Here is a 22788-nt window from a genome sequence, read left to right on the forward strand (position 1 = left end):
GCTTCGTTCTCCATGTGCAACTAATGTACGTGAATGGTATTATTCAACATCACATCACCCCGTGATCCATTCACGCATATTGATTCTGGGTATGAATTACACTCGATTTCATTGATTCGTAGGGTCCAGTTATTACTGGTGACAATGCACCACCACACTGACCCATTATCATCAAACCGTTTATGCCAAATAGGCATTTAGGGGGGTTTCGAGATTCTCGAGGAGAAGTGTCTACTGATTCGATTTCCAACTCCTCCTTTACAAAAGGAAAGAGCCAACCATGGGTGTGTACCAACTCTCAATTAGTTATATCAATCCCGGTAATATTAGTACCGTTCCATCCTACCCAGTTTGGGGCTTTCCATTGGTGCCACATTGGGTGTCCATCCTTAAAGGTTACTTTCCCCATCTGGAGAAGAGGGTGTACCTTGTCTGTAGTTCCCTTTGTTACCCAGTCTCGAGCTACATATCCAATCAACCAGATATTATGTTTATTCTTTGGTATTGGGATGGGCCATGCATCCCTTGTCCCATATTGGTGCCTTTCCCGATTGCAAGGCCACAATAGTGGTCTCAACTATAGACTTCCACCAGTTTCCATATATTAAACAACTAATATTAATGTTGGTCGCATTATTAATTTCTCCTTGGGCCATGGCTGGACTCTGACCACTTCCGAATTTTCTCAGTTATGTTTTTAATTTCTTCTGTTATATTTACTTGTATCCCAAAATGCTTATCAAATAGTTTACCTATTTCTGTGCCCTGGAGTATGATGATGGTCAGGCCCCTCCAAGAGGACCTCGCCCTCTATCCACAATCATGCTTATGGGTGGTGAAGGCTCACTCGTGCGTTTGAATTATCCTTTGCACATCTAGATCATCTGACATTTCTGTTAGCTTTATCCAAAAGGTAGCCATACAACAAACTCGCTTGGTATATTCCCCTGAGGGAATTTGTAATGGTCCTGTTCTGTCGGGGTGGCGCTAGATACAATGCTTAACTATGTCCCACATAAAGCCTTGCTTCCTCATAGCATTGACTTCCAAAATGTTCAAATCATCCTTCCCCAAATTTACCAGGACACATTTATGTTGGATTTCATAATTTCCCACCCGAAAAGGTAATTTCTGAGCGATAGCACCAGTTTGTGAATGTCCCGTAAATCAGCTTAAAACTATGGTCTGGGTGGTTTGCCAATCTGGGTCGTATCCTTCGCTAGTGTTTAAGATTGTCTTAGAGTCTTTGGTGTTCCATAAAAATTTAGCGGAGCAGCCTCCTACCCCGCAGGTGACCACTGGTCACCCAAAGGAATCCCATTCACACACTCACACCCATTCAACCGAGGCTTGTCCCTGTCACTCCTCATCACTACGATCATCCTCCATAAGCCTGACCTGTCATGAATCACGTACTGGATACAGCTTTCCTTGGTTTCCCTGTACAGCGGGTTGCATCCTCCTTATTGGTTTCATTCCCATCTTGCGAGCCAGAGGCTCGTTCCCTAGATGGAGACCTTGATTGTCTCGGGGCATTACAATCTTTTGCCATGTGTCCTATTTTTCCACAGTGAAAGTATTTTCCCGTTATCTTTCCAGCACTGTCCGGATGATGCCCTGGGTAGGGCTGGGGATACCCCGGTGTGGGTCTCGCCTGTGCCCTTGGTACAGTGGAGGAGGTCCGTGAGGTCCCAGCCATCTCGGACCCTCATTTCTCCAGGCTACTGCCCCACGTCTTCCTCCCGAATTGGGTTGGAGGGCATGTATTTTCCCTTTCAGGCCTTTCTTATTTATCCCTTTTTCCCATGCTCGGGTCATACGCTTTAGTACCCAAGCTTCCGTATGGGTATTGTCTTCTGGTTCAAATGCATTATACATGTCCTGTGTCTCTGAGTTAGAGTGTGAGATAATGGTATGCAACCATCCACTTCGCTTGTCACCTATTAAGTCCTTTCTACCTAGGTCTGGCCAATACATGCCATTGAAGTTTCCCTACAATCAATTGGCAAAAACCGCCAGGTGTTCGTTTGGACCCTGACTGCATCTATGTAATCCTTCTGCGGGATCTCTCCTTTGTTGTCCTGCCACATTCAAAATTGCATCCTTCATTGCCAGGGGTGTCCCCTGTCCTCTCTGTCCCTGGCCCAACACCGAAAACAGTGTTGGATCCAGACACATACCCAAAAGCTTCACTTCCTCTCTATCATCCAACCCATGCATCTCTCTCTGCTGGGTGACGGCAGCGAACATTTGAAACGGATCCCCTGTACCATCATACTTCGGTATCAATTTAGACATGTCCAGTAACTGGGTGACTGAATAAGGAGTACTGTACGTGGCTTCTGTCCCTGCCGTGTTTGTTGTCCTCTGAGTTGTAAACGGAGCCGTAAGTGCAGGTGGACCTGTGGGTGCCGGTATGGGTTCCAAAGGAGGTCGGTCCCAGTCACCATCATCGTGGTGTCTGTACCCGATGCCTCCTCTACCCCAGTCTACACCCTCAGAGTCACCTTCATCATCGTAGTTATTACTCTGACCCATAGCACAAGTGATTCCTCTCTTGGTGAAAAGCTACGCTTTTAATTGATCTATTTCTTTCTGACATTTAGTATGGTCTGCAGTATCATATTTTTCGTTTGCTGTTCCTTTCTCAACACCGTAAGTGCTACCTTTAAGTCGATGCACATTTGTCAGGCATTACCCAGATCTTTTGTTAGCTTCTGAACTTCCTTCTCAGCCTTTTCAGCCTGGGTCTGGACGTTAGCCACATGTATAACCGAGCTATGCTGATTCACTTCAACGGCTGCAGTCCGCTGTTTCAGATTTTCTAACTCGTCTCGTAATTTCTTCTTCCAATTTCTTATTTTTCTTCTCTAAATCATCTCTTTCTAAGTAACAGGTGAGCATTACGGCTGGCCCAATCAACCCCTTTGCCTTTTTACCCTGTTGCTCCAGGGCTACCTCCCACATCTGATTTCCTTTAGGTTTCTAGGGATCTGTCGCGCAGCCCGAAACTTTATACCAATCCGGTCACTTCCTATCCAGATATGTGCGCAGTTCCTGCTCCCATTCTGGTTTTGCGACCATTTCTCTTGGTTGTCACTTGATACCGTTCACGAGTAAATTTTGCTTAGTTTGGTTTTGATGGAACTTCTTTAACTAGAAGCATCATAGACGAGTCACTCTGTTGCCCCGTGGATGGCAGCTTATGATATCTCCACCTGTGGAGCCCTGAAAGGAGCACTGGCATAGAAATTGAGCGCCATGGTCACTTTCACAGCCACTAGCAGTGGATGCCCTCCATAGTTCCCTTGGCGCCAAGTCCTGCAGTAAGTGGCAGATGTGAGCGACTAGGTCTCTAGACCTGCGCAGTCGTCGGCGACACTGGTTCTCGGTCATCTGCAGGAATGACAGACAGCTTGTAAAGACCCTAGGTGTTGCTAGGCACCGACCAGCCATGGCTCACTGTTGCTCCGTAAGTGCAGCGTATGTGGGAGCACCAGCAGCCCTTTCTTCCTGAGGTTGCTACTCCTGCCATTTTGCGGCCAGGAGGCTCAGTCACTCTCTCCTCCGTTTTCTCAGCTCTCTGTAGGCCATCAGGCACACAGCTAGGTCACCAGACTCCATGCTCCTGATGTGGTCTTCCTGTGGCATGAAAAAGAGAGACGTGGTCAGCATGGGTGTACTTAGCACCTTTCCTGGCCCTGTGAGACAGCCCCTTAACTCTTCCTAGAGAGTGCTGACCTCCACTCAGATGGCCACAGATGAGTGCGCTGCATGGCTGCCCTGTCAGCCTGCGACATTGGGGAGACTGTTTCTAACCAGGATGCCGAGATTGCCAGGGCTGTGAGTGCCTCCAGCAGCGACTGCTACATGGCCAGCTTTGGCGAGGATATTATACAACGTGTGCAGTTCAACTGCTCTGCAGTCCAGTAAAGTGGTCGCGGACTTGCAGACTGTGCTGGGGGTTGGGGGTAAGGTCTAGAGTACTTGGTGCCTCTGTGTCGCTTGTGTGGGTGGGCAGTCTAGGAGCCTGACCCCAATTATATCACAGTGGCTGCCCCTGAACTGTCTCAGTTGCATGGGAATGGTGAGTTTATACAGGTGTCTCTATTGCATGGCCACTTCCCTTGCCTACCCTGCCCCCAGCTCAATTTCTTGTGCGCGGGATCCAATACCAAGGCAGCAGTTGACCACCCGCCTCACAGTTACCTCCGAGGCTGGGCAGCAGTTGCCTCTGGACATTCCCCCCCGCCCCTAAAGACAACAGTCGCCTTCAAGGCAGGGCAGCAGTTGTCCCCAGACACCACATCCACCCCTCCCCCGCCCCTGACAACAGTCGCCTCCATAGTAGGGCAGCACTTCACCCCGGCTCCCCAGCCCCCCTGAAGCCTGCTAGGCAACAGGCGACCCTGGCGAGCTCTGCAGAACGATGCTGTTCACTCACTTCCAGTTCCCCCAAAGTGAAGGCCACCAAGTGCAATTGCCTGTGTGCTGTTGTGAAACACGACGATATGCTTTCCCACCAACGTTGTTAAATGATCGGGGGGGTGGGGGGGAGCGTGGAGGGATTGCCTTTTAATGATATGCTGATGTATTACAATGAGCTCCCTGATGACAATTGGTGGGAAACACGGCCTACCATTGGTGGGCTGAGCGGACGATTGTGACCTGCCTTCCCACTGTCGTGAAACTGATCACGCCATATTGTCCGCGCATGCCACCTATCATGCCGCCAGTGGGCACGGAAAATTCCACCCATTGTTTGACCAGGAGCCAATGTAGGTCAGCGAGCACAGGGGTGATAGGTGAACGGGACTTAGTGTGAGTTAAGGCATAGGCAGCAGAGGTATGGATGACATCAAGTTTGCAGAGTTAGAACGTCGGTGACCAGCCAGGAGTGTATTGGAAGAGTCAGATCTCGAAGCAACGAAGTCAAGAATGAGGATTTCAGCAGCAAACAAACTAAGACTGGGGTGAAGCTGGGCCATGATATTACAAAGCTGGAAATAGGCGTTCTTCGTGATGGTATAAGTTCATCTCTTGATCAAATATGACACCAAGATTGTGAACAGACTGGCTTAATCTTGGACTCTTGCCAAGGAGAGAAATGGAGTCAGTAGCTTGGGAGAGGAGTTTGGAGAGAGGACCGAAGCCAATAGCTTCAGTCTTTCCAATATTGGAGGAAATTTCTGCTCATCCAGTGCTAAATGTCAGGCAAGCAGTCTGATAATTTAGCAACAGTGGAGGAGTTGAGAGGTAGTGGTGAGGTAGATCTGAGTATCATCAATCTACATATGAAAACTAATGTTGTGCTTTTGGTTGATCTCCGAGGGGCAGTACGTAAATGAGAAATAGAAGAGGGCCTCGGATAGCTCCTTGGGGGACATCAAAGGTAATGGTGCAGGAGTAGGAAGATGAGCCATTGCAAGTGATTTTCTGTCTAAGATTAGATAAGTATGAAATTGGGTGAGTTGACCCAGCTGGACGACAGTAGGGAGGTTTTGGAGGGAGTAGTCAACTGTGTCAAAGGCTGCAGACAGATTGAGAAAGATGAGAAGGAAAGTTTACAATGCGTGTGCATCAGTAAGATGTGTGTAGTTCCATAGGTTTCATGAAGAGGTTCTGAGTCTTGTATAGTTTAATGGCAAGTGTTTATTAACTACTTATAACTATATACATATATACAACATAAGGTCTAAGCTAGGAGCTGTCTCCATGCTTGTCTCTACACACGTTTCTGTCCAGTACAAGACTGCCCTCTAGACTCAGGTCATGTGTCCTTTTACATCATACTGTGGGTGATACTGTACCCAGTCACACGATAAGCCTTTCTATGCCAGATCCTTATACTACACCTCCCTCCAAGTCTTTATCCAACTTATTTGCAATGCATTCTTGTTTACATAACATATTTAAATTACTTCTGCTACCCCTGCACTTCAACTACAGGACCATTGCCAGAGGAGAAAACTCAATCATTGAACAACTGAGGAGAGAAAGTAAGCCTGGACTGCAGTGGATGGTTGGGCTGGGTCAGGGGTGAGGGCTGGGTTAGTCCTGAGCTGAGACCATCACCCTCATGACTGTTGCTGAGGGGGGAGGATGTGGGGGGGGAGACAAGGTGTGAGAGAGGGGATGATATTTCATGAGAATGTACCTGTTTACTCCCACCTGCACTCACTAACCACTGTTGGAGCCCTAATCTTCATAGGCTTGAATCCCACCCTCCCTACCACCCCCATCCTCCCTACCACCCCCACCCCCAATCTCTGCCCCCACTCCACTGTTTACTCCCTCCCTCCTGGCAGCAAAGACTCTTTGATCAAGAGTTGTCAATTCTAGTTGGGGGTATTGCTGGAAATATTTCCCCCTGGCCTTTCACCATTCTATAAGTAGATCAATGGGAAGAGGATAACCAGGGAAAGAGTAGGGCCCATTAGGGACCAAGGGGGCAATCTATGTGTGGAGCCAGAGGACATCGCTAGAGTGTTGAACCAATACTTCACATCCGTCTTCACCCAAGACAATGAGGAGGAAGATATCGAACTCGGGGAGAGAGACTGCGAGGTTCTTGAGTAAATTGATACAGGGAGTGACAAGGTATTGGAGGTGTTGGCAGGCTTAAAAGTGGACAAATCTCCAGGCCCGGATGATTTGTGTCCTAGACTGCTGAGGGAGGCAAGGGAGGAGATCTCAGGGGCTCTGACCCAAATTTTTAATTCCTCTTTGGCCACGGGGGAGGTGCCAGAGGACCGGAGAACAGCTAATGTGGTTCTGCTATTTAAGGAGGGTTGTAGAGATAAGCCAGGGAACTACAGGCCAGTGAGTCTCACGTCAGTGGTAGGGAAACTATTGGAGAAAATTCTGAAGGGGAGAATCTATCTCCACTTGGAGAGGCAAGGTTTGATCAGGGATAGTCAGCATAGCTTTGTCAGAGGGAGGTCATGCCTAACAAATTTGATTGAATTTTTTGAGGAGGTGACCAGTCGTGTAGATAAGAGTAGTGCAGTTGATGTAGTTTATATGGATTTCAGCAAAGCCTTTGACAAGGTCCCACATGGGAGACTTATAAAGAAGGCAAATGCACATGGGATACAGGGTAATTTGATAAGGTGGATTCAAAATTGGCTTAGTTGTAGGAGACAGAGGGTGATGACAGAAGGATACTTTAGTGACTGGAAGCCAGTGTCCAGTGGCGTACCACAGGGATCTGTGCTAGGTTCCCTATTATTTGTCATTTATATAAATGACATAGATGACTTGGTGGGGAGTAGGATTAGTAAGTTTGCGGATGACACAAAGTTTGGCCGGGTGGTTAACAGTGTCTTGGGCTACAGGAAGATATAGAAGGGATGATCAAATGGGCAGATAAATGGCAGATGGAATTTAACCCTGAAAATTGTGAGGTGATACACTTTGGAAGGAGTAATTTGACAAGGAAGTATTAAATGAATGGCATGACACTAGGAAGTTCTGAGGAACAAAGGGACCTTGGCGTCTGCGTTCATAGATCTCTGAAGGCGGAGGGGCATGTTAGTGGAGTGGTGAAAAAGGCATATGGAACACTTGCCTTTACCAATCGAGGCATAGATTACAAAAGTAGGGAGGTCATGTTGAAATTGTATAGAACCTTGGTGAGGCCACACAGCTGGAGTACTGTGTGCAGTTCTGGTCGCCACATTATAGGAAGGATGTGATTGCACTGGAGGGGGTGCAGAGGAGATTCACCAGGATGTTGCCTGGGATGAAACATTTAAGTTATGAAGAGAGGTTGGATAGACTTGAGTTGTTTTCGTTGGAGCAGAGAAGACTGAGGGGCGACCTGATCGAGTTGTACAAGATTATGAGGGGCATGGACAGGGTGGATAGGGAGCAGCTGTTCCCCTTAGTTGAAGGGTCAGTCAAGAGGGGGCATAAGTTCAAGGTGAGGGGCAGGAGGTTTAGCGGGGATGTGAGGAAAAACCTTTTTACCCAGAGGGTGGTGATGGTCTGGAATGCGCTGCCTGGGAGGGTGGTGGAGGCGGGTTGCCTCACATCCTTTAAAAAGTACCTGAATGAGCACTTGGCACGTCATAACATTCAAGGCTATGGGCCAAGTGCAGGTAAATGGGATTGGGTCGGTAGGTCAAGTATTTACCACGTGTCGGTGCAGACTCGATGGGCCGAAGGGTCTCTTCTGTACTGTATGATTCTGTGATTCTCCACCCACATAAGTCTCTGTGTTTACAGGTTCAGGTGGTCTGGAGGTTTTATAATTCTTCCAGATCTTGTTTTTAAAATAGTTGGAGTAGTGGTAGACTCAGTTTTATTAGTTAAACCTTGATGAATAGGAGGTTGTTTTGGATGAGGTTGTTCTGGTGTTTTGTTGGTTGATCTTAACTCTCTTTTCTCGTTCTTTGGAGTCGAGCTGCTCCTTCTCAACTCTCCGTCTGGTGTTATCGATGGTCATTGGTTTATCCAGTTCCTTATGGAGAGAATGAACTCGCAACTCGTCTATCATGCTCATTCTGTTTTTCTTTCTGCATGTGGTTCACTGTGATGCATGTTGGTAAGAAGATGTCTCTTCCCATTGTGTGGGTGTGACTTATCAATGGTCTCACCTTGTGGTTCATCTTTCTGTGCAACAATGTTATCATTGGTTTGCTTCCATGCCTTACTGAGATGTGCTGTGCTCAGTTGATGGCTGCTTCTCTCTTCCAGCATCATCTGGCTAACGGTTGGACTTGCCGGAGGTTGCAGCACCTGTGTTGTGGTGCCTTGAGGTATCTTACCAACAGATGTCAGAGCCAGAGGTTGAGGCTGTTCTTGCTGCTGGTTCATCTCTTGGCTATCTTCCACTCAAGGCATCATGGTAATTATCTGAGTGGTTGGCTGGTCTGACCAATGAGGAGCTTCTGACACCTGCAAAGAAAATGGACAAACTGGCTCTGCAAAGAGTGAAGGCAATTCAAAGTTGAAGTTCTAGTCGAGAGTATCTTTTCTATTTGGGCTCTTGGGAACTTGCAGTTCTGTGTAATTTGCGACAGAAGTTGTTTTGACATTTTAAGAAGGTTCAGGGCAACAGAGGCATTTCTGCTCAAGAAAAAAAGACTGATTATGGACGACATAGATGACTTCAAAGATTTGTTTGCTGCCATACCTTAATGGTTTCAGAATTATGCTATAACCAGAAATTCTGGCCTCATAGAGTGGTGTGTCTGTTGCTCATAGCCAGAGGTCTCTCAGCCATGGTTCTGCTCCCGTGTCCAGTTTAAAGTTTGTGTGATGACTATTAACCAAGATGTCTGCATTCCAGAGAGAAAATCCCTAATCTTTGACCTCACCTAAGAAGCATGAGTGTGTTTCCTCTTGGTGTGGTACTTTATGAATCATCTTGGGATCATCTGTGCATCTAGTTGTATTAGCTTTGCACAGACCTTTATATTACACAACTAACCTCCATATATCCATGATGTTTCCCAGCTTCATCCCTTTACTCTAGATAAAAATAAAAACTTTCGGAAATACTATGCCTGACCTGAGTATTTCCAACATTTCCTGTTTTTATTTCAGATTTTCAGCATCTACAGTATTTTGCTTTTCTTTCCTCGTATTTTTTAATCTATTTTTGCTCTCTTCCTTCCCTAATCTCCCAATCTTTCCATGACTTTTTGTGATCTTGAACATGTTTTTGCTGATTATAGAAAGAATGTTTTTTATTCATCCTTGTCTCTACAACCGATCTTCATTGTTCTTTTTTGTGTTTTCATATTTTATTTTGCAACTGCTGTACATGAAGGCCCAGACTAATGTACAAGATCTTCTCATGACCAGCATCTGAAGTGCCTCTAAATTGTTGGTCTTAGAAAAAGATATATAAACAGATGCATCAGAGTCCATCTGCCATGTAAGATTCAAAAAAGCCTGATCAGTACTGCATCTTCAGCAGTTGTTCACATGGACCTCTGCCTCATTTTTAGTCTTTTATGCTTCAGCCTGCGCGTACGCTTCTTCCACCACTTAGTTCTCATGTCGACAAGGATCTCAAAATCCCAGAACCAAAAGAAAATCTCACCGAAACGGATCAAATTCAGCTCCAAGCTTGGAGTTTCTAATGTGAGAGGTTTTAAAAACCAACAAACTGCAATGGCCAGGAATTGAACCCAGGTCAACTGCTTGGAAGGCAGCTGTGCTCATCACTATACCACCATCACTGACTGCAAGATGAACCGTCTGAAACTCAGGCAGCGGTGGAATATGAACCCATGCCTCCATTGAGATTAGAGCCTAAATCCAGTGCCTTAGACCACTCAGCCACACTTTCTTAGTGAACCAGGTTTCTCTGATGACGAAGTAGGATTGCATTAATAAATTTTTTATTAACTATATATATTTCATTGCGTCACATTGTTCCAGAAATGGTGACTAAATCCTAATGTTTTTCCATTTATTGCAAACCCAAGTTGTCCGTTTCTGAGGTCCACCAGCGGAGGACCTTCTCCTTCCCTGCTCACCTGGTTATTATTACACTTCTGTTTGTGGAAACTTGTTGTGTGCGAGTAATAAAAAAAAAAGATTTGAATTTATATAGCGCTTTCCAGATGTCTCGAAGTGATTTACGTGCAATGATGTACTTTGTGGGAAACAAAGCAGCCAGTTTATGCACAGTTTAAGCCTCTTGCTGACAGCAATGTGGTGAGGACCAGAGCATCTGTTTTTGTGATGTTGATTGGTGCATTTCCTACATTACAACAGTGGCTACGCTTCAAAAAGTGACCGAGCGACTGTGTTTACAGCCGTGGGACGTCTTTGAGGTTATAAGTGGCACCATAAACATGCGAATCTTTGCTTCCCTCCTCATCCACTCTGGGCGATTGCCGGCATTGTCAGCCTGGAGAGTGATGTGAGCCTGAGCGTCTGGCCATTTCTGCACCATTCAAACAGGCGGAGCTGCCAGTAGAAATGAGGGGAGACACACACACACTGAAACTGGTCACATTTCTCTTCAAGCGGGAAGACAGACAGACCGTCCCTCCTCCAGGTAAATCTATTCAATTCTATCACCTCGCCTGTCGGTTTCTTGTTCTATTTGAACGACTGACCCCCCCCATTGTGAAATATCCGAGTCCGGGCCCCGAGTCCCCGGCGCTCGGCTGAATCCGTGCCCGGCTGGGAGCCGAGCAGAGGCGGGGGAGGCAGGTGAACGAGTCTTTAGCACATTCCTCACCGCGACCGGTGACACAAGCACGGGAAAACTGTAGGAAATCTACAGGAAGTGCATGATTCAGTGACATGAAACAATAGCAAATACAATTCATTATAAAAATCACAACCAGTACAACTACTCTTGACCCAGTAACAAGATGCTGACTTGGTCCAATCTTGGAAGCAAGCTTCCGCTAATAAAGGGTTGCTTTTTGCACTTCATTAGAATTTCTGGCTATAATCACTGCTGCAGTGTATGATGAAGAGTATCTCAGTTCCTGCAGTATTACACAAGATAATGCACAGGGTGAAACACTAATACATCCACCCAAGCATGAGAGGTCATACATTGCAATACAGTATTTATAAACGTTACCTCAACATGTTGATGAGTTACTGACTTGAAAAGCACTCCAATCTATGCTTCCAGCATCAATGGAATTTGTTTTGATCCAGAGATCATTTCCTTTTAGCAGTTTGTTTTCTCTTTGCTCACAAGATGGTATTTCAGACAGTGGTGGACTGTAGCTTCCTGTGATTAAATTATGGAGCGACTACTTGCAATTACATGACAATACTGAGCCAAGGCATGATATGTTAGGAGGGGTGACTAAATGCTTGAACTAAAATATGGATTTTAAGGGTGGCCTTGAAAGGAGAAGATGAAAGTGGAGAGACGTGTGTTGGGAAGGAAGTAATTCCAGAACTTGGAGTCTAAACAGTCAAAAGGTGTCGTGAAAGACCTGGATCTGTTCATTGAGCTGAGTTAGTTGATAGATGAACCAATTGGAATTTTCATCGGGAATGTTAAAGTAGATTCGTGAGATAATCACAGTCACATGATTGCAAGAAATAAAGACTGAGTTGTTATTTATAAAAGAATGGCTTAGCATTAGATTGCAACTTTTATTATTTTTTCCCAACTCACAACCTTAGTGCTATAAACTTGTAATTGCGCATCACTTAAAATATTCATTCATTTATTTTTAATATCTTATTAATATTTTAAAATTAAAACCAGGCTTGATATGCTGTAACACTTTTTGATGACTAGGAGAGATGGAGGTAAAAGATGAATTCCAGTAATTTTAAGATAAATTATCAGACAGTGTTTGATATTCTTTACCTCGGGTGCATTACAGCGGCCTACCTAGACCTTACTGACTGCTTACCTAGAGACTAGGATAGACTCTTGAAGATTTGGGAAGAGGAGATCAAATATCTAAAATGCAAGGGTTGGGTAACAAGTGTAGAAAAGCACCAAAAAGGTAATTGTAATCAAAACTTAAATTGGACTTCTAGTAGAGGTGAAAACTCTGGAATTACTGACGAAATAATTTTATGTCCAGAGGGAGAGGGGTAATTATCCTGTGTTGCCATAAGAATTAAGTGAGCTCTCTTCACCTTTGTGATGGCATGATTTTTACATGGATCACATCTATAATTGAAAAATAAATGAGTGTTTTTGTCGCTAACCTTGTAATAATTTTACTTGAATAATTATTTCTCAGTCTAAAGGAAAAAAACTGATGGAGATTAAAATGTCATTCTGCTGGAATATTTTTGAGCATATGTGAAGGCTTCTGTGACAATGACTGTTTGGGATATGGAGATCCCAGAGAAGAAACTATTTGAAGATAATGACTTTCCTGCTTCTAACACGTCTCTTTTTTCAAGTTACTCTACGCCCATTGCCAAATTTAGAGGTAAAATTACTTGGCTACGACCACAGGTGAGAATCTATTGTCTGGTTAGAAAGCGTCTCAAGCAATTACACAGGCTCTAAATATATAGTTTGTCATGTGGCTGATGGGTAGTTATGTTGCTTACATGTGCATGTTTATGTAATGTTTTAAATTTACTGTGTTTTACATAGATTTTTGTCAATAACTGTCAAATCAGATATCATCTGTGATGCTGTGAATAGATCAGATCAAATATTTTTCCCAAGGTGGGGGTGTGTAATCTAAGTTCATGACATTTTAGGGGACTTTGTTAGGCTTTAGAGCAGACATTTACAGAGTGCCTTCAGCAGAGGCCTCATCATAATCCTGTTTTTTATGTTAGGTGGGAAGTACAGTGGGGAGACCTGAAAAATGCAATGGATAAAATGTTACGTTTCTTACTTAAAAACAGTGATGATATTGCCCTGTAAATATATAAAGTGCATAATTATTTAAATTCTACTACTTTTACAACTAATTCTAAAGAGACCTCTGTACTTTTTATTGTTGTCTAAGGGATATTGACAGATATTGTTTTGTACAAAAGCTGATATGATGTGTTAATACCCAATCTGTTGAAATTATATTTCATGTTGTAAGCAGTTGCTAAGAGAAGTAAGGGATGCTCTGGCCACAATCTATCAATCCCCCTTAGATATGGGAATTGTGTCAGATGAATGGAAGGTTGCAAATGTTACACCCTATTCAAAAAAACGGGTGAGGGATAAACTCAGGTCTTGTCAGTCTAACGGCGGTGGTGATGAAACTTCTAGAGACCATAATCTGGGACAAATTTATTTTCACTTGAGAAAAATATATGACAACCAATATGGGATTCGTTAAAATTAAATCGCGTCTCACGTACTTAATTGAGTTCTTCGATAATAAAGAGAGTTGACAAAGGTAATGCAGTTGAGGATTTGTAAGTAGACTTTTAGAAGGTGCTTGATAAAGTGTCACATAATAGACTTGTTAGCAAAATTGAAGCCCACATGGGATTAAAAGGACGGTGGCAGCATGGATACAAAATTGGCTATGAGACAAAAATTAGAAGGTAGTGGAGACAATGGACTTTTCAGATTGGAGAGAAGTATACAGTGGCGGTCTCCTCTGTTAAGTGGTCGGTATTAGGACTCGTCTTTTTGAAGTATATTAATGATCTGGATTTGGGTATAGGAGGCATAATTTCAAAATTTACAGATGAAACAAAACTGTGGAAATATATTAAACAGAGAGGGGGATAGTAACAGATTGGTGAAATGGTTGAAACATGGCTTGTGAAATTTAATGCAGAGAAGTGTAATGCCAAACATTTTGTGAGAAAGAATGAGGAGAGGCAATATAAACTAAATGGTGCAATTTTAAAGGGGAATCAGGAAGAGAGAGACCTGTGGGTTTGCATACACACATCTTTGAAGCTGGCAGGACAAGTTGCTAAAACTGATTTTTAAAAAAACAGCATTTGGAATTGTTATAAATTGAGGCATAGAGTACAAAAGCAAGGAAGTTATGCTGAACCTTTATAAATCACTGGTTAGGCCTTAGCTGTCCAATTCTTGGGCCCAGTTTACAAAGGATGTCAAGCAAGGGTGCAGAGGAACTCTACCAAAATGGTACCAGGAATAAGGAACCTTAATTAAGTGGAGAGATGAGAGATGCTTGGATTGTTGTCGGGACAGGAAAGGTTATGGGAGATTTAATAATGGTATTCAAAATAGAATAAATAAAGCAAAACTATTTCCACTGGTCAGAGGGACAGTAGCAAGAGGATGCAGATTTAAAATAATTGGCAGAAGGGCCAGAGAGGAGACGACAAAAGCTGGATGGGTGAGGGTGGGGAGCGGTTAGTGTGATTTGGAATGCATTGTTTGAATGGATGGTGGAAGCAGATTCAACCATAACTTTCAAAAGGGAATTGAATATACTTTAAAAGGAAAATTTTGCCAGGTATGTGGAAAATACAGGGTGGTTGGAATAATTGGACAGCTCTTTCAAAGATATGACACAAGTATGATGGCTGAATGGCCCCCTGTGTTGCATGATACTGGAAACTTTCTAATGTATATAAATTATCTATAAAAATAATTTCACTTTTTAAAAAATAACTATAGAGTAAACCCTGTTATAAATGTTAACTAGCTTCATTTTCTAATCTAGAACCTGAATTACTCTCTCTTCTATATCTTTAAGGGGAGTTGAAGTGGTGATTTTTCTGCATGCTCTAGTATAAGGTAGAGTTAGGAGTCTTTTGCTGCCTTTATATGCTCTTTTGTTTGACCGGATTTGCTTGCAATTTTCAGGAAATTTCCAGTTCTCCTCGGTTGTTTCCAGAAAACCCACAGGATGGATACATCAAACAAGGCCTTTTGGGAGATTGCTGGTTTTTGTGTGCTTGTGAAGCTTTGCGCAAGAACAGATTATTGTTGGACAAGGTAGAAAGAAGACAAACCTAATTGTGATATTCATCAGTGAATGCAAAATATTTACTTGTGATGTAGTTACCAGTTGGCAGCAGCAGCTGTTTTGGAGCTAGAAGTAGAGTACCGATTTGAGAGGCTGTTTTAATTGGGAATCCCGAGAACAGTTGGTGCTGATAGGCAGAATGTTAATTGGGCCTGACTTCCTGCTTTCCAAAATATTTGAATGCTGCAGGTGAAGAAGTGGATATTCCTTCATAGTATGGCAAGGAAAGGAGCAATTGTGTGGTTTAGTGCAAGTGGGAGCAGATCTTGCCCATCACTCCCACAGCTGTTCGTTACTCATCCACTTACTCATGTGGCTCAGCGGTAGCATCTCTGCCTCAGAATACTATAGATTCAAGCCCCAGTTTGAGACTTGAGCACAATGCTTTGCCACACACATTAAATCAGTACTGAAGGAATATTGTACTGTTGGTGGCATTATCTCTTGAATGAAATATCTGGCCTCTCGGGCAGATGTAAAAAAATCTAATCTCATTTTCAATGGTGATCAGAGGAGCTCTGCCAGAGTCCTGGCCAGTAATGATCCTTCAAGCAACAGCACCAAAACAGATCATCTAGTAATTTATCTCATTTCTACTTGTGGGACTTAGCTATGCAAAGTGGCCACCAGGCTTCCTTATATCACAACAATGACTACACTTCAAAATTACTTTATTGCCTGTGAAGTGCTTTGGTATTACTGAGGTCATGAAAGGTGTTATATAAATTAATATTCTTAATTTTTTCTTAGCTATTCCCTGGACATCCTATCCATCCACTGATATGCAAAGTTACTCACCTGTTCTGTCTACTTAGCTTTTATAGTTGTTACTGATATCTCTCTTGGATGCAGAATCCCTTAGATTTATGAATACTGTGGGCATTATATGATCTGTTCTAAATAAGTATAAGAATCTTTAGAACTTAGTTGAAATTAATTTCTCAGTAGGTTTTTGTATGAATCCATTTTTACCCCAACTAATAGTATCAATCATTAATAGTCAAAACATATAAAATCTTGTACATTCAGGGATTGATCTGAGATAGCAAATTTCATGTTGCAATGATCTTTGATGTCACTCTTGTCTGACAAATATATTTGCCATTGTAAAAATATAAATGTTATCACTCAACAGTATCAAGCGTGGTTCCGTTGGTAGCATTCTCACATATTAATCAGGCTGTTGGTTTACGTCCTACTCCACTTGAGCTCTTTAGGCTCCCATTCTAGTGTGGTAGTGAGGGAGTGCTTCACTGTTGGAAGTGCTGATTTTTGGATGAGATATTAAACCAAGGATCTATTTGATCCCTCGGCTGGACATAAAAAATTCCATGGCAGTGTTTTGAAAAAGAACAAGGGTGTGGAGTATTTAGTCTTATACCAAAGTCTAAAGAAGGTTTATCTGATCGTTATCACATTGCTTGTGCACAGCAAAGCTCCACAAACTGGCTGCTTTCTCTGGCTGTGTTTCTTACATTATAACAGTGACTATACTTCAAAAGTAATTCATTCACTGTAAAACACTGTGGGATGATTGGAACATAGGAACATAGGAAATAGGAGCAAGAGTGAGCAGGGGCGGGCCATTCGACCCCTCAAGCCTGAGAGTGTGAAATGCATGATATGAATGCAAGTCTTTCATTTAACACCCATGATGTAGCAAGGTTAAGTGATTTTTTTTCCCCAAAAAAATTTTATAACTGTATAAACTTTTAAGTTTATTCATTTTTTAAAGAAATTTTTAAAGAAGTTATGATACAGTATAGAGACATTAATGCAGCCAAATTTTTAGAAGATTGTCCTTCATTCCCAGTATAATATTTCATACTTGAATAGAAAGATCATATAGTTTAAAAACAAAATTCTGCATGATGTAGTTTTCCTTTGAGTCCATGCCATGTGACGTAAGATTGGTTACAGCAATCATAAAGCTAAAATTCAAAAAGGAAAATTGTATGATACAGCATTGCTTTGTTACTGCTTATTAAAATAAGCTAATTTTGGAGCATCCTTGCTGTTTTACTCAATGCTGACAATGATGTCAACTTGCACAAAACATACAGTAGTTAGGAAATGGTACAGGTCTGATTAATGGTCAAGGACAGGCAAGTCAGACAGGTAAGGAGATCCAGGTGCAGTGCTGGAGGAGCCTCAGTCTTTGCCCTTATCCAACAGGTATGAGGTTCTTGCTTCCTGGGTGGATGAGCAAGCTGACCAAGGCACCTTGGTACAGGAGGCTATTTAAGTGGAGGGTGTAAAAAGAAATTTGGTAATGATCAGGGACAGTATAGTCAGGGGGATAGATGCTGTTCTCTCCACCACGATCTTCATGTTCCGAAGGTTGTGGTGCCTACTGGAGTCAAGGTTAAAGACGTCTCGAGGCTGGAAAAGAACTTGGAGTGAGAGGGGGACGTTCTAGTTAATCCACATAGAGAAAGCAATAACATACATAGAGCAAGCAATGAATTCTGCTGAGGGAGTTTGAGGAGATAAGGTCCAAATGAAAAAGCAGAACCTCAAAGGTAATAAACTCCGAAACCTGAGTTATGAGCAAATTGGCATAGGATCATATGGATCAGAGAGTTGAATGCTTAGCTCAAAGTGGTGCTGCAGACAGAGATTTTGATTCTGGAGGCATAGGCACCACATCTGTGGAAAGAGGGAGCTGTTCCATTCAGGTGGGATCCACTAAAACTGGTCTGGGGCCAGTTTCCCAGTGAATTATATAACTAGGGTGTGGACAGGGCTTTAAACTGAAAGTGGGTGTTGGAAGGATTCAAGTGAAGGGAAGTATATAAATTGAAAGAAAAAGTCAAGCTGTGTAATGTTTTGGTTAAAGATAAGAGACAAAATGTTTAACAGTAGCAGTGCCTCAGTGAATAAGATCAGATCAATGAAAAATGACATAATTAAAATTAACGGTACTTTATCTAAATGCACGATACGTAACAAGATAGATGAATCAGTGGCACAAATAGAAATAGATGAGTTTGATCTAATAGCCATTATAGAAATGTGGTTGCCTGGTGACCAATGTTGGGAACTAAATATTCCAGGGTAGTTGATGTTTCGTGAATGGAGACAAATTGTAAAATGAAGAGGGCTAGTCCTGATGGCATACGTACAGTAGAGAGGGAGGATCTTGGCTTAGAAGAGCAAGAAAAATCAATATGTTTAGAGATTAGAAATAACAAGGGTCAGAAAATGCTGGTGGGAGTAGTTTATAGGTCCCCTAACAGTAGTTATGCTGTTGCACAGAGTATTAACCAAGAAATAAGAGGGGGTTGTAATAAAGGCAATGCAATAACCATGGGGGCCTTTAATCTTCTTATCGACTGGACAAATCAAATCAGCAAAAATTGTTTGCAGAACGATTTGATGGAATGCATTCAAGATAGTTTCCTGGAACAAAATATCTTGAAACCAACTTGTCTTGTGTAATAAAACAGGATTAATGAGTCATCTCATAATAAGGGGTCCTATGGGAAAGAGCAATGTTATAGAATTTCACATTGAGTTTAAAAGAGACAGACTTAAATCAGACACTACAGTATCGAACTTAAAGCTAATTACATAGGTAGAAGGGACAAGTTGACTATGGTAGATTGGAAAATTGGGTTAAAAGGTATGAAGGTAGGTGAACAATGGCAAACATTTGAATAAATATTTCATAATTCACAACAAATATACTTGCCATTGAGAAATTAAAAACCCCACACGAAAAGAGAGCCATCGGTGGCTAGCTAAGGAGGTTAAGGGTAGCATCAGATTAAAAGAAAAGGCTTATAATATTGTGAAGAAGGAAAATAAGCCTGAGGATTGGAAAACTTTTAGATACCAGGATGATAAAAATTGGTAAAGAGAGGAAAAAGATAGATTATGAGAGTAAATTAGCCAGAAATATAAAAACAAATTCTAAGAGCTTATGCAAGTATGTAAAAAGGAACAGAGTAGCATAGTTGAATGTGGGCCCTTAAAGGGTGAGACATGAGAAATTATAATGAGGAATAGGGAAATAGCAGAGGTTAATCAAATATTGTGTGTTGGTCTTCAGAAACAGTAGGAGACCAAGGATCTACTGCGAGTGAGGAACTTCAAATAACTAATATTAGTAAAGAATAAGTACTAGTGAAACTAATGGGCTGAAAGCCAACAAGTCGCCAGGACCTGATGGCCTACATCCTAGTGTTCGAAAAGAGATGGGTGCAGAGATAGTAGAGGCTGTGGTTGTGACTTTTCAAAATTCCCTAAATCCTGGAATGTAAGATCAGTGTTCAAGAAAAGAGGGAGGGAATAAAAAGGGAACAAAAGGCTAATTAGCCTGACATCAGTGGTTGGGACATGGCTGGAATCTATCATTAAGGAGGTTTTTTTATTCATGGGATGTGGGCGTCACTGGCAAGGCCAGCGTTTATTGCCCATCCCTAATTGCCCTCAAGAAGGTGGTAGTGAGCTGTCTTCTTGAATTGCTGAAGTCCGTGTGATGTAGGTAGCAAGTTCCAAAATTTTGACCCAGCGACACTCAAGGAACGATGATATAGTTCCACGTCAGGGTGGTGAGTGAAATGGAGTGAAATGTTCGGTGATGTAACTGCTGCTCTCGTCCTTCTGGTGGTAGAGGCTGCAGGTTTGAAAGGTGCTGTTGAAAGAAGCTTGGTAAGTTGCTGCAGTGCACCTTTTAGATGGTATGCACTGCAGCCACAGCGAGCCAGTGGAGAAAATGAATATCTAAATTGCTGGATAGATTGAGCTTCTTGAGTGTTATTGGAGCTGTGCTAATCCAGGCAAGTGGAGAGTGTTCCATCCCACTCACTGATTTGTGCCTTGTAGATGGTGGAAAGACTTTGAGGAGTTAGGAGCTAAGTTAGTCTCTGCAGATTACCCAGTCTTTGAGCTGCTCTTGAAGCTACAGTATTGATGTAGCTGGTCTGGTTTCAGGTCAGTGATGAACCCCAGGAAGTTGATTCAGGGATGGTAATGCTGCTGAATGTGAAGGGGAGGTGGTTAGATTCTTTCTTGTTGGAGAAAGTCATTGCCTGGCATGTGTGTTGCCTGAATGTAACTTGCCACTTCTCAGCTCAAGCATCAATGTTGTCCAGGTCTTGCTGCACATTGACATGGCTGCATTATTATCAAAGGAGTTGCGATTGGTACTGAACACTGTGGAAACATCAGCAAACATCCTCACTTCTAACTTTATGATGGAAAAGAGGTCGTTGATAAAGCAGCTAAAGATGGTTGAGCCCAGGACACTCAGAAACTCTTGCAGTGATGTCCTGGGTGGGAACAACACATTCAGAAAATCATAATATGATTGAACTGAATCAACATGGTTTTATCAAAGAGAAATTGTGTTTTACAAATCTATTTGAGTTTTTTGAGAATGTGCTTGGCAGGTAGACAAAGGCGATGCAGTGGATACAGTATATTTGGATTTTCAAAAGAGATTCTATAAGATGCTATATGAAACGTTGCTGCGAAAGATAAGGGATTATGAAGTTGTGGATAATCTAATTGCATAGATAGGGGATTGGTTAAAGGATGGGAAAGTGGAGCTGGAGTTGAGGATCACCCATGATCTTATGGAATCGGAGAACAAGATCGAGGGACAAATGGACTACCCCGACTCGCAATTTTAATGTTCTTATACTGTTTATTCTGAGAACAGGAGGAAGGTATTTTTAGATAACATACATTCGTTTAATGAAAGCTGCATTATTGTAACTCTCTGATGATGAATAATATGCTGAGCTTAAAAATAATCCTGGAACTTCAGTCAGTCTAAATTTACTGCAGTTACAGAAAGTAATTGCTACACCATGGAAACGGCAGGTGGAATATACACTGCTGGCTTAGTTTTCATATCAGTTGGAGATGACATGGTGTCAGAATGCCACGTCCTGGTTGCCTCTTGTGACCCGGTTGCATGCATTGGGACAGCTGGCCAGATGTAGTTTGGAAGCGGACATTTTGTGATTTAATTTGACATGGAGTTCGTTTTCAGTGATATGAATAAGATAAGTGGAAAGTGGACAACGTCACTTATTTGTAAATCACGGGAGAGAAACTTTATGATGCCATACGATGGCAATATGTTTACTGCTAGACTCCCTCTAAGCAGCAGTTTTAAGACGACAATTACTACTATTGAGAACTTCTAAATACTTATCAGTGGAGAGGTAGATAATAGAAAAGTGAGAAATCTGGGGATGAGGGGAGAATGAACAACATCAGGAAATGTACAATTGGTATTATCCATCCATTGAAACACTACCTTAATCATTTAATAGCATAATGTAATGTTGTTATAGTTCTAATCAAAACATTTACTTTTCTGTTATTCATGATACACTTTAACTCCTTTGATGTTTAATCCAGGTGATACCTTCAGGCCAGGACTCATGGATACAATCTGGATGTTTAAGATGCAGATTTTGGAAGTTTGGACATTGGGTTGAAGTCATGATAGATGATCGGTTACCATGTATTGGTCACAGGCTCTGCTTTTCTCGTTGTCGCTCTGAAGAAGTGTTTTGGTTACCATTATTGGAAAAGGCATATGCCAAGTAAGGAATTTTTCGTGATCCAACTGCAAAGTTTCAATATGACATTTTAATTCACACATTTTACATTGAATTGAGGGCTTCTAAAGTTCACAATTCACCCTCCTGTATGGATTTTCTCCAGGCATGCACATTATAATGTACTGTTTCCCTTCATTGCATTTATATAAATGAGAAAAAAAATCCAACCTTTTTGCAAGTAGTCTTTGAATGTACTGGTTAAATAGAATTATGTTGTACATGATTGTTTTAGTGCTTTTCTAATCTTCACATGAAATTAGGGAAGTCAATATTCTCCTGTAATTGTTTCAAATTGTTTATAATGTCTGACGTTATGTTAAAGTAACTGTGAATGACAATTGCTAATGCAAGTAAAATCATCCTTAATTGATGGCATTTGCATCTGAATCCAACAGAGGCAGTTGTCTTTGATGCAAATGGCCTACATCCCTGTAAAGATTATATTTTTAAAAGTAAAATCTTAAGTGGCCTTCTTAAACATGGAGCCAAAGGGAGCATGGGTGGGTTGAGGGGGTGGGGGTGGTTCTGGCTGGGTAATTCCTCTCTCCAAATGGTTGCAAGCATTGGATTTTCTCACTACACAAGGCAGGCAAGTGCCAGGATGCACTAATAGTGGTGCTTATGTCTGCCAGCCCAATGCAAATTAGATGAATTCCTGCCAACCTTGCTGATTCCATTGGGGTCAACACTAGAGGGCACCAAGGGCTGTGTGCAGGGATTTTTGGTGATTGTATCGTTGCATATGATCAGTTGGATGATGTGAATCAATATACCATTTCACTCTTATTCACCATTTTATGATTTAAATAAACATACAAATATTGCAGAAAGTA

At 42.3% G+C, this 22788-nt stretch overlaps 1 protein-coding gene across 4 annotated transcripts in view; it reads left to right on the top strand.

Moving 5' to 3' along the window:
• Nucleotides 1-11490: 11490 nt before the first annotated feature.
• Nucleotides 11491-22788, top strand: part of capn10 (calpain 10) — a 40955-nt gene continuing 29657 nt past the window's right edge. Inside the window, exons 1-4 of one of the 4 annotated variants that reach the window (XM_078563981.1) lie at nucleotides 11491-12452; nucleotides 12696-12916; nucleotides 15209-15340; nucleotides 21750-21937. In XM_078563981.1, coding sequence (XP_078420107.1) covers nucleotides 12776-12916; nucleotides 15209-15340; nucleotides 21750-21937 — 461 coding nt within the window. In that variant the 5' untranslated portion in view covers nucleotides 11491-12452; nucleotides 12696-12775. Of the gene's footprint in view, nucleotides 12453-12541; nucleotides 12917-15208; nucleotides 15341-21749; nucleotides 21938-22788 lie in introns of those variants that run through there. The other 3 variants (XM_078563983.1, XM_078563982.1, XM_078563980.1) reach the window with 3 other exon arrangements.

Source organism: Cetorhinus maximus, chromosome 19 (genome assembly GCF_964194155.1).
Source record: "Cetorhinus maximus chromosome 19, sCetMax3.hap1.1, whole genome shotgun sequence".
NCBI classification, from domain to species: Eukaryota; Metazoa; Chordata; class Chondrichthyes; order Lamniformes; family Cetorhinidae; genus Cetorhinus; species Cetorhinus maximus.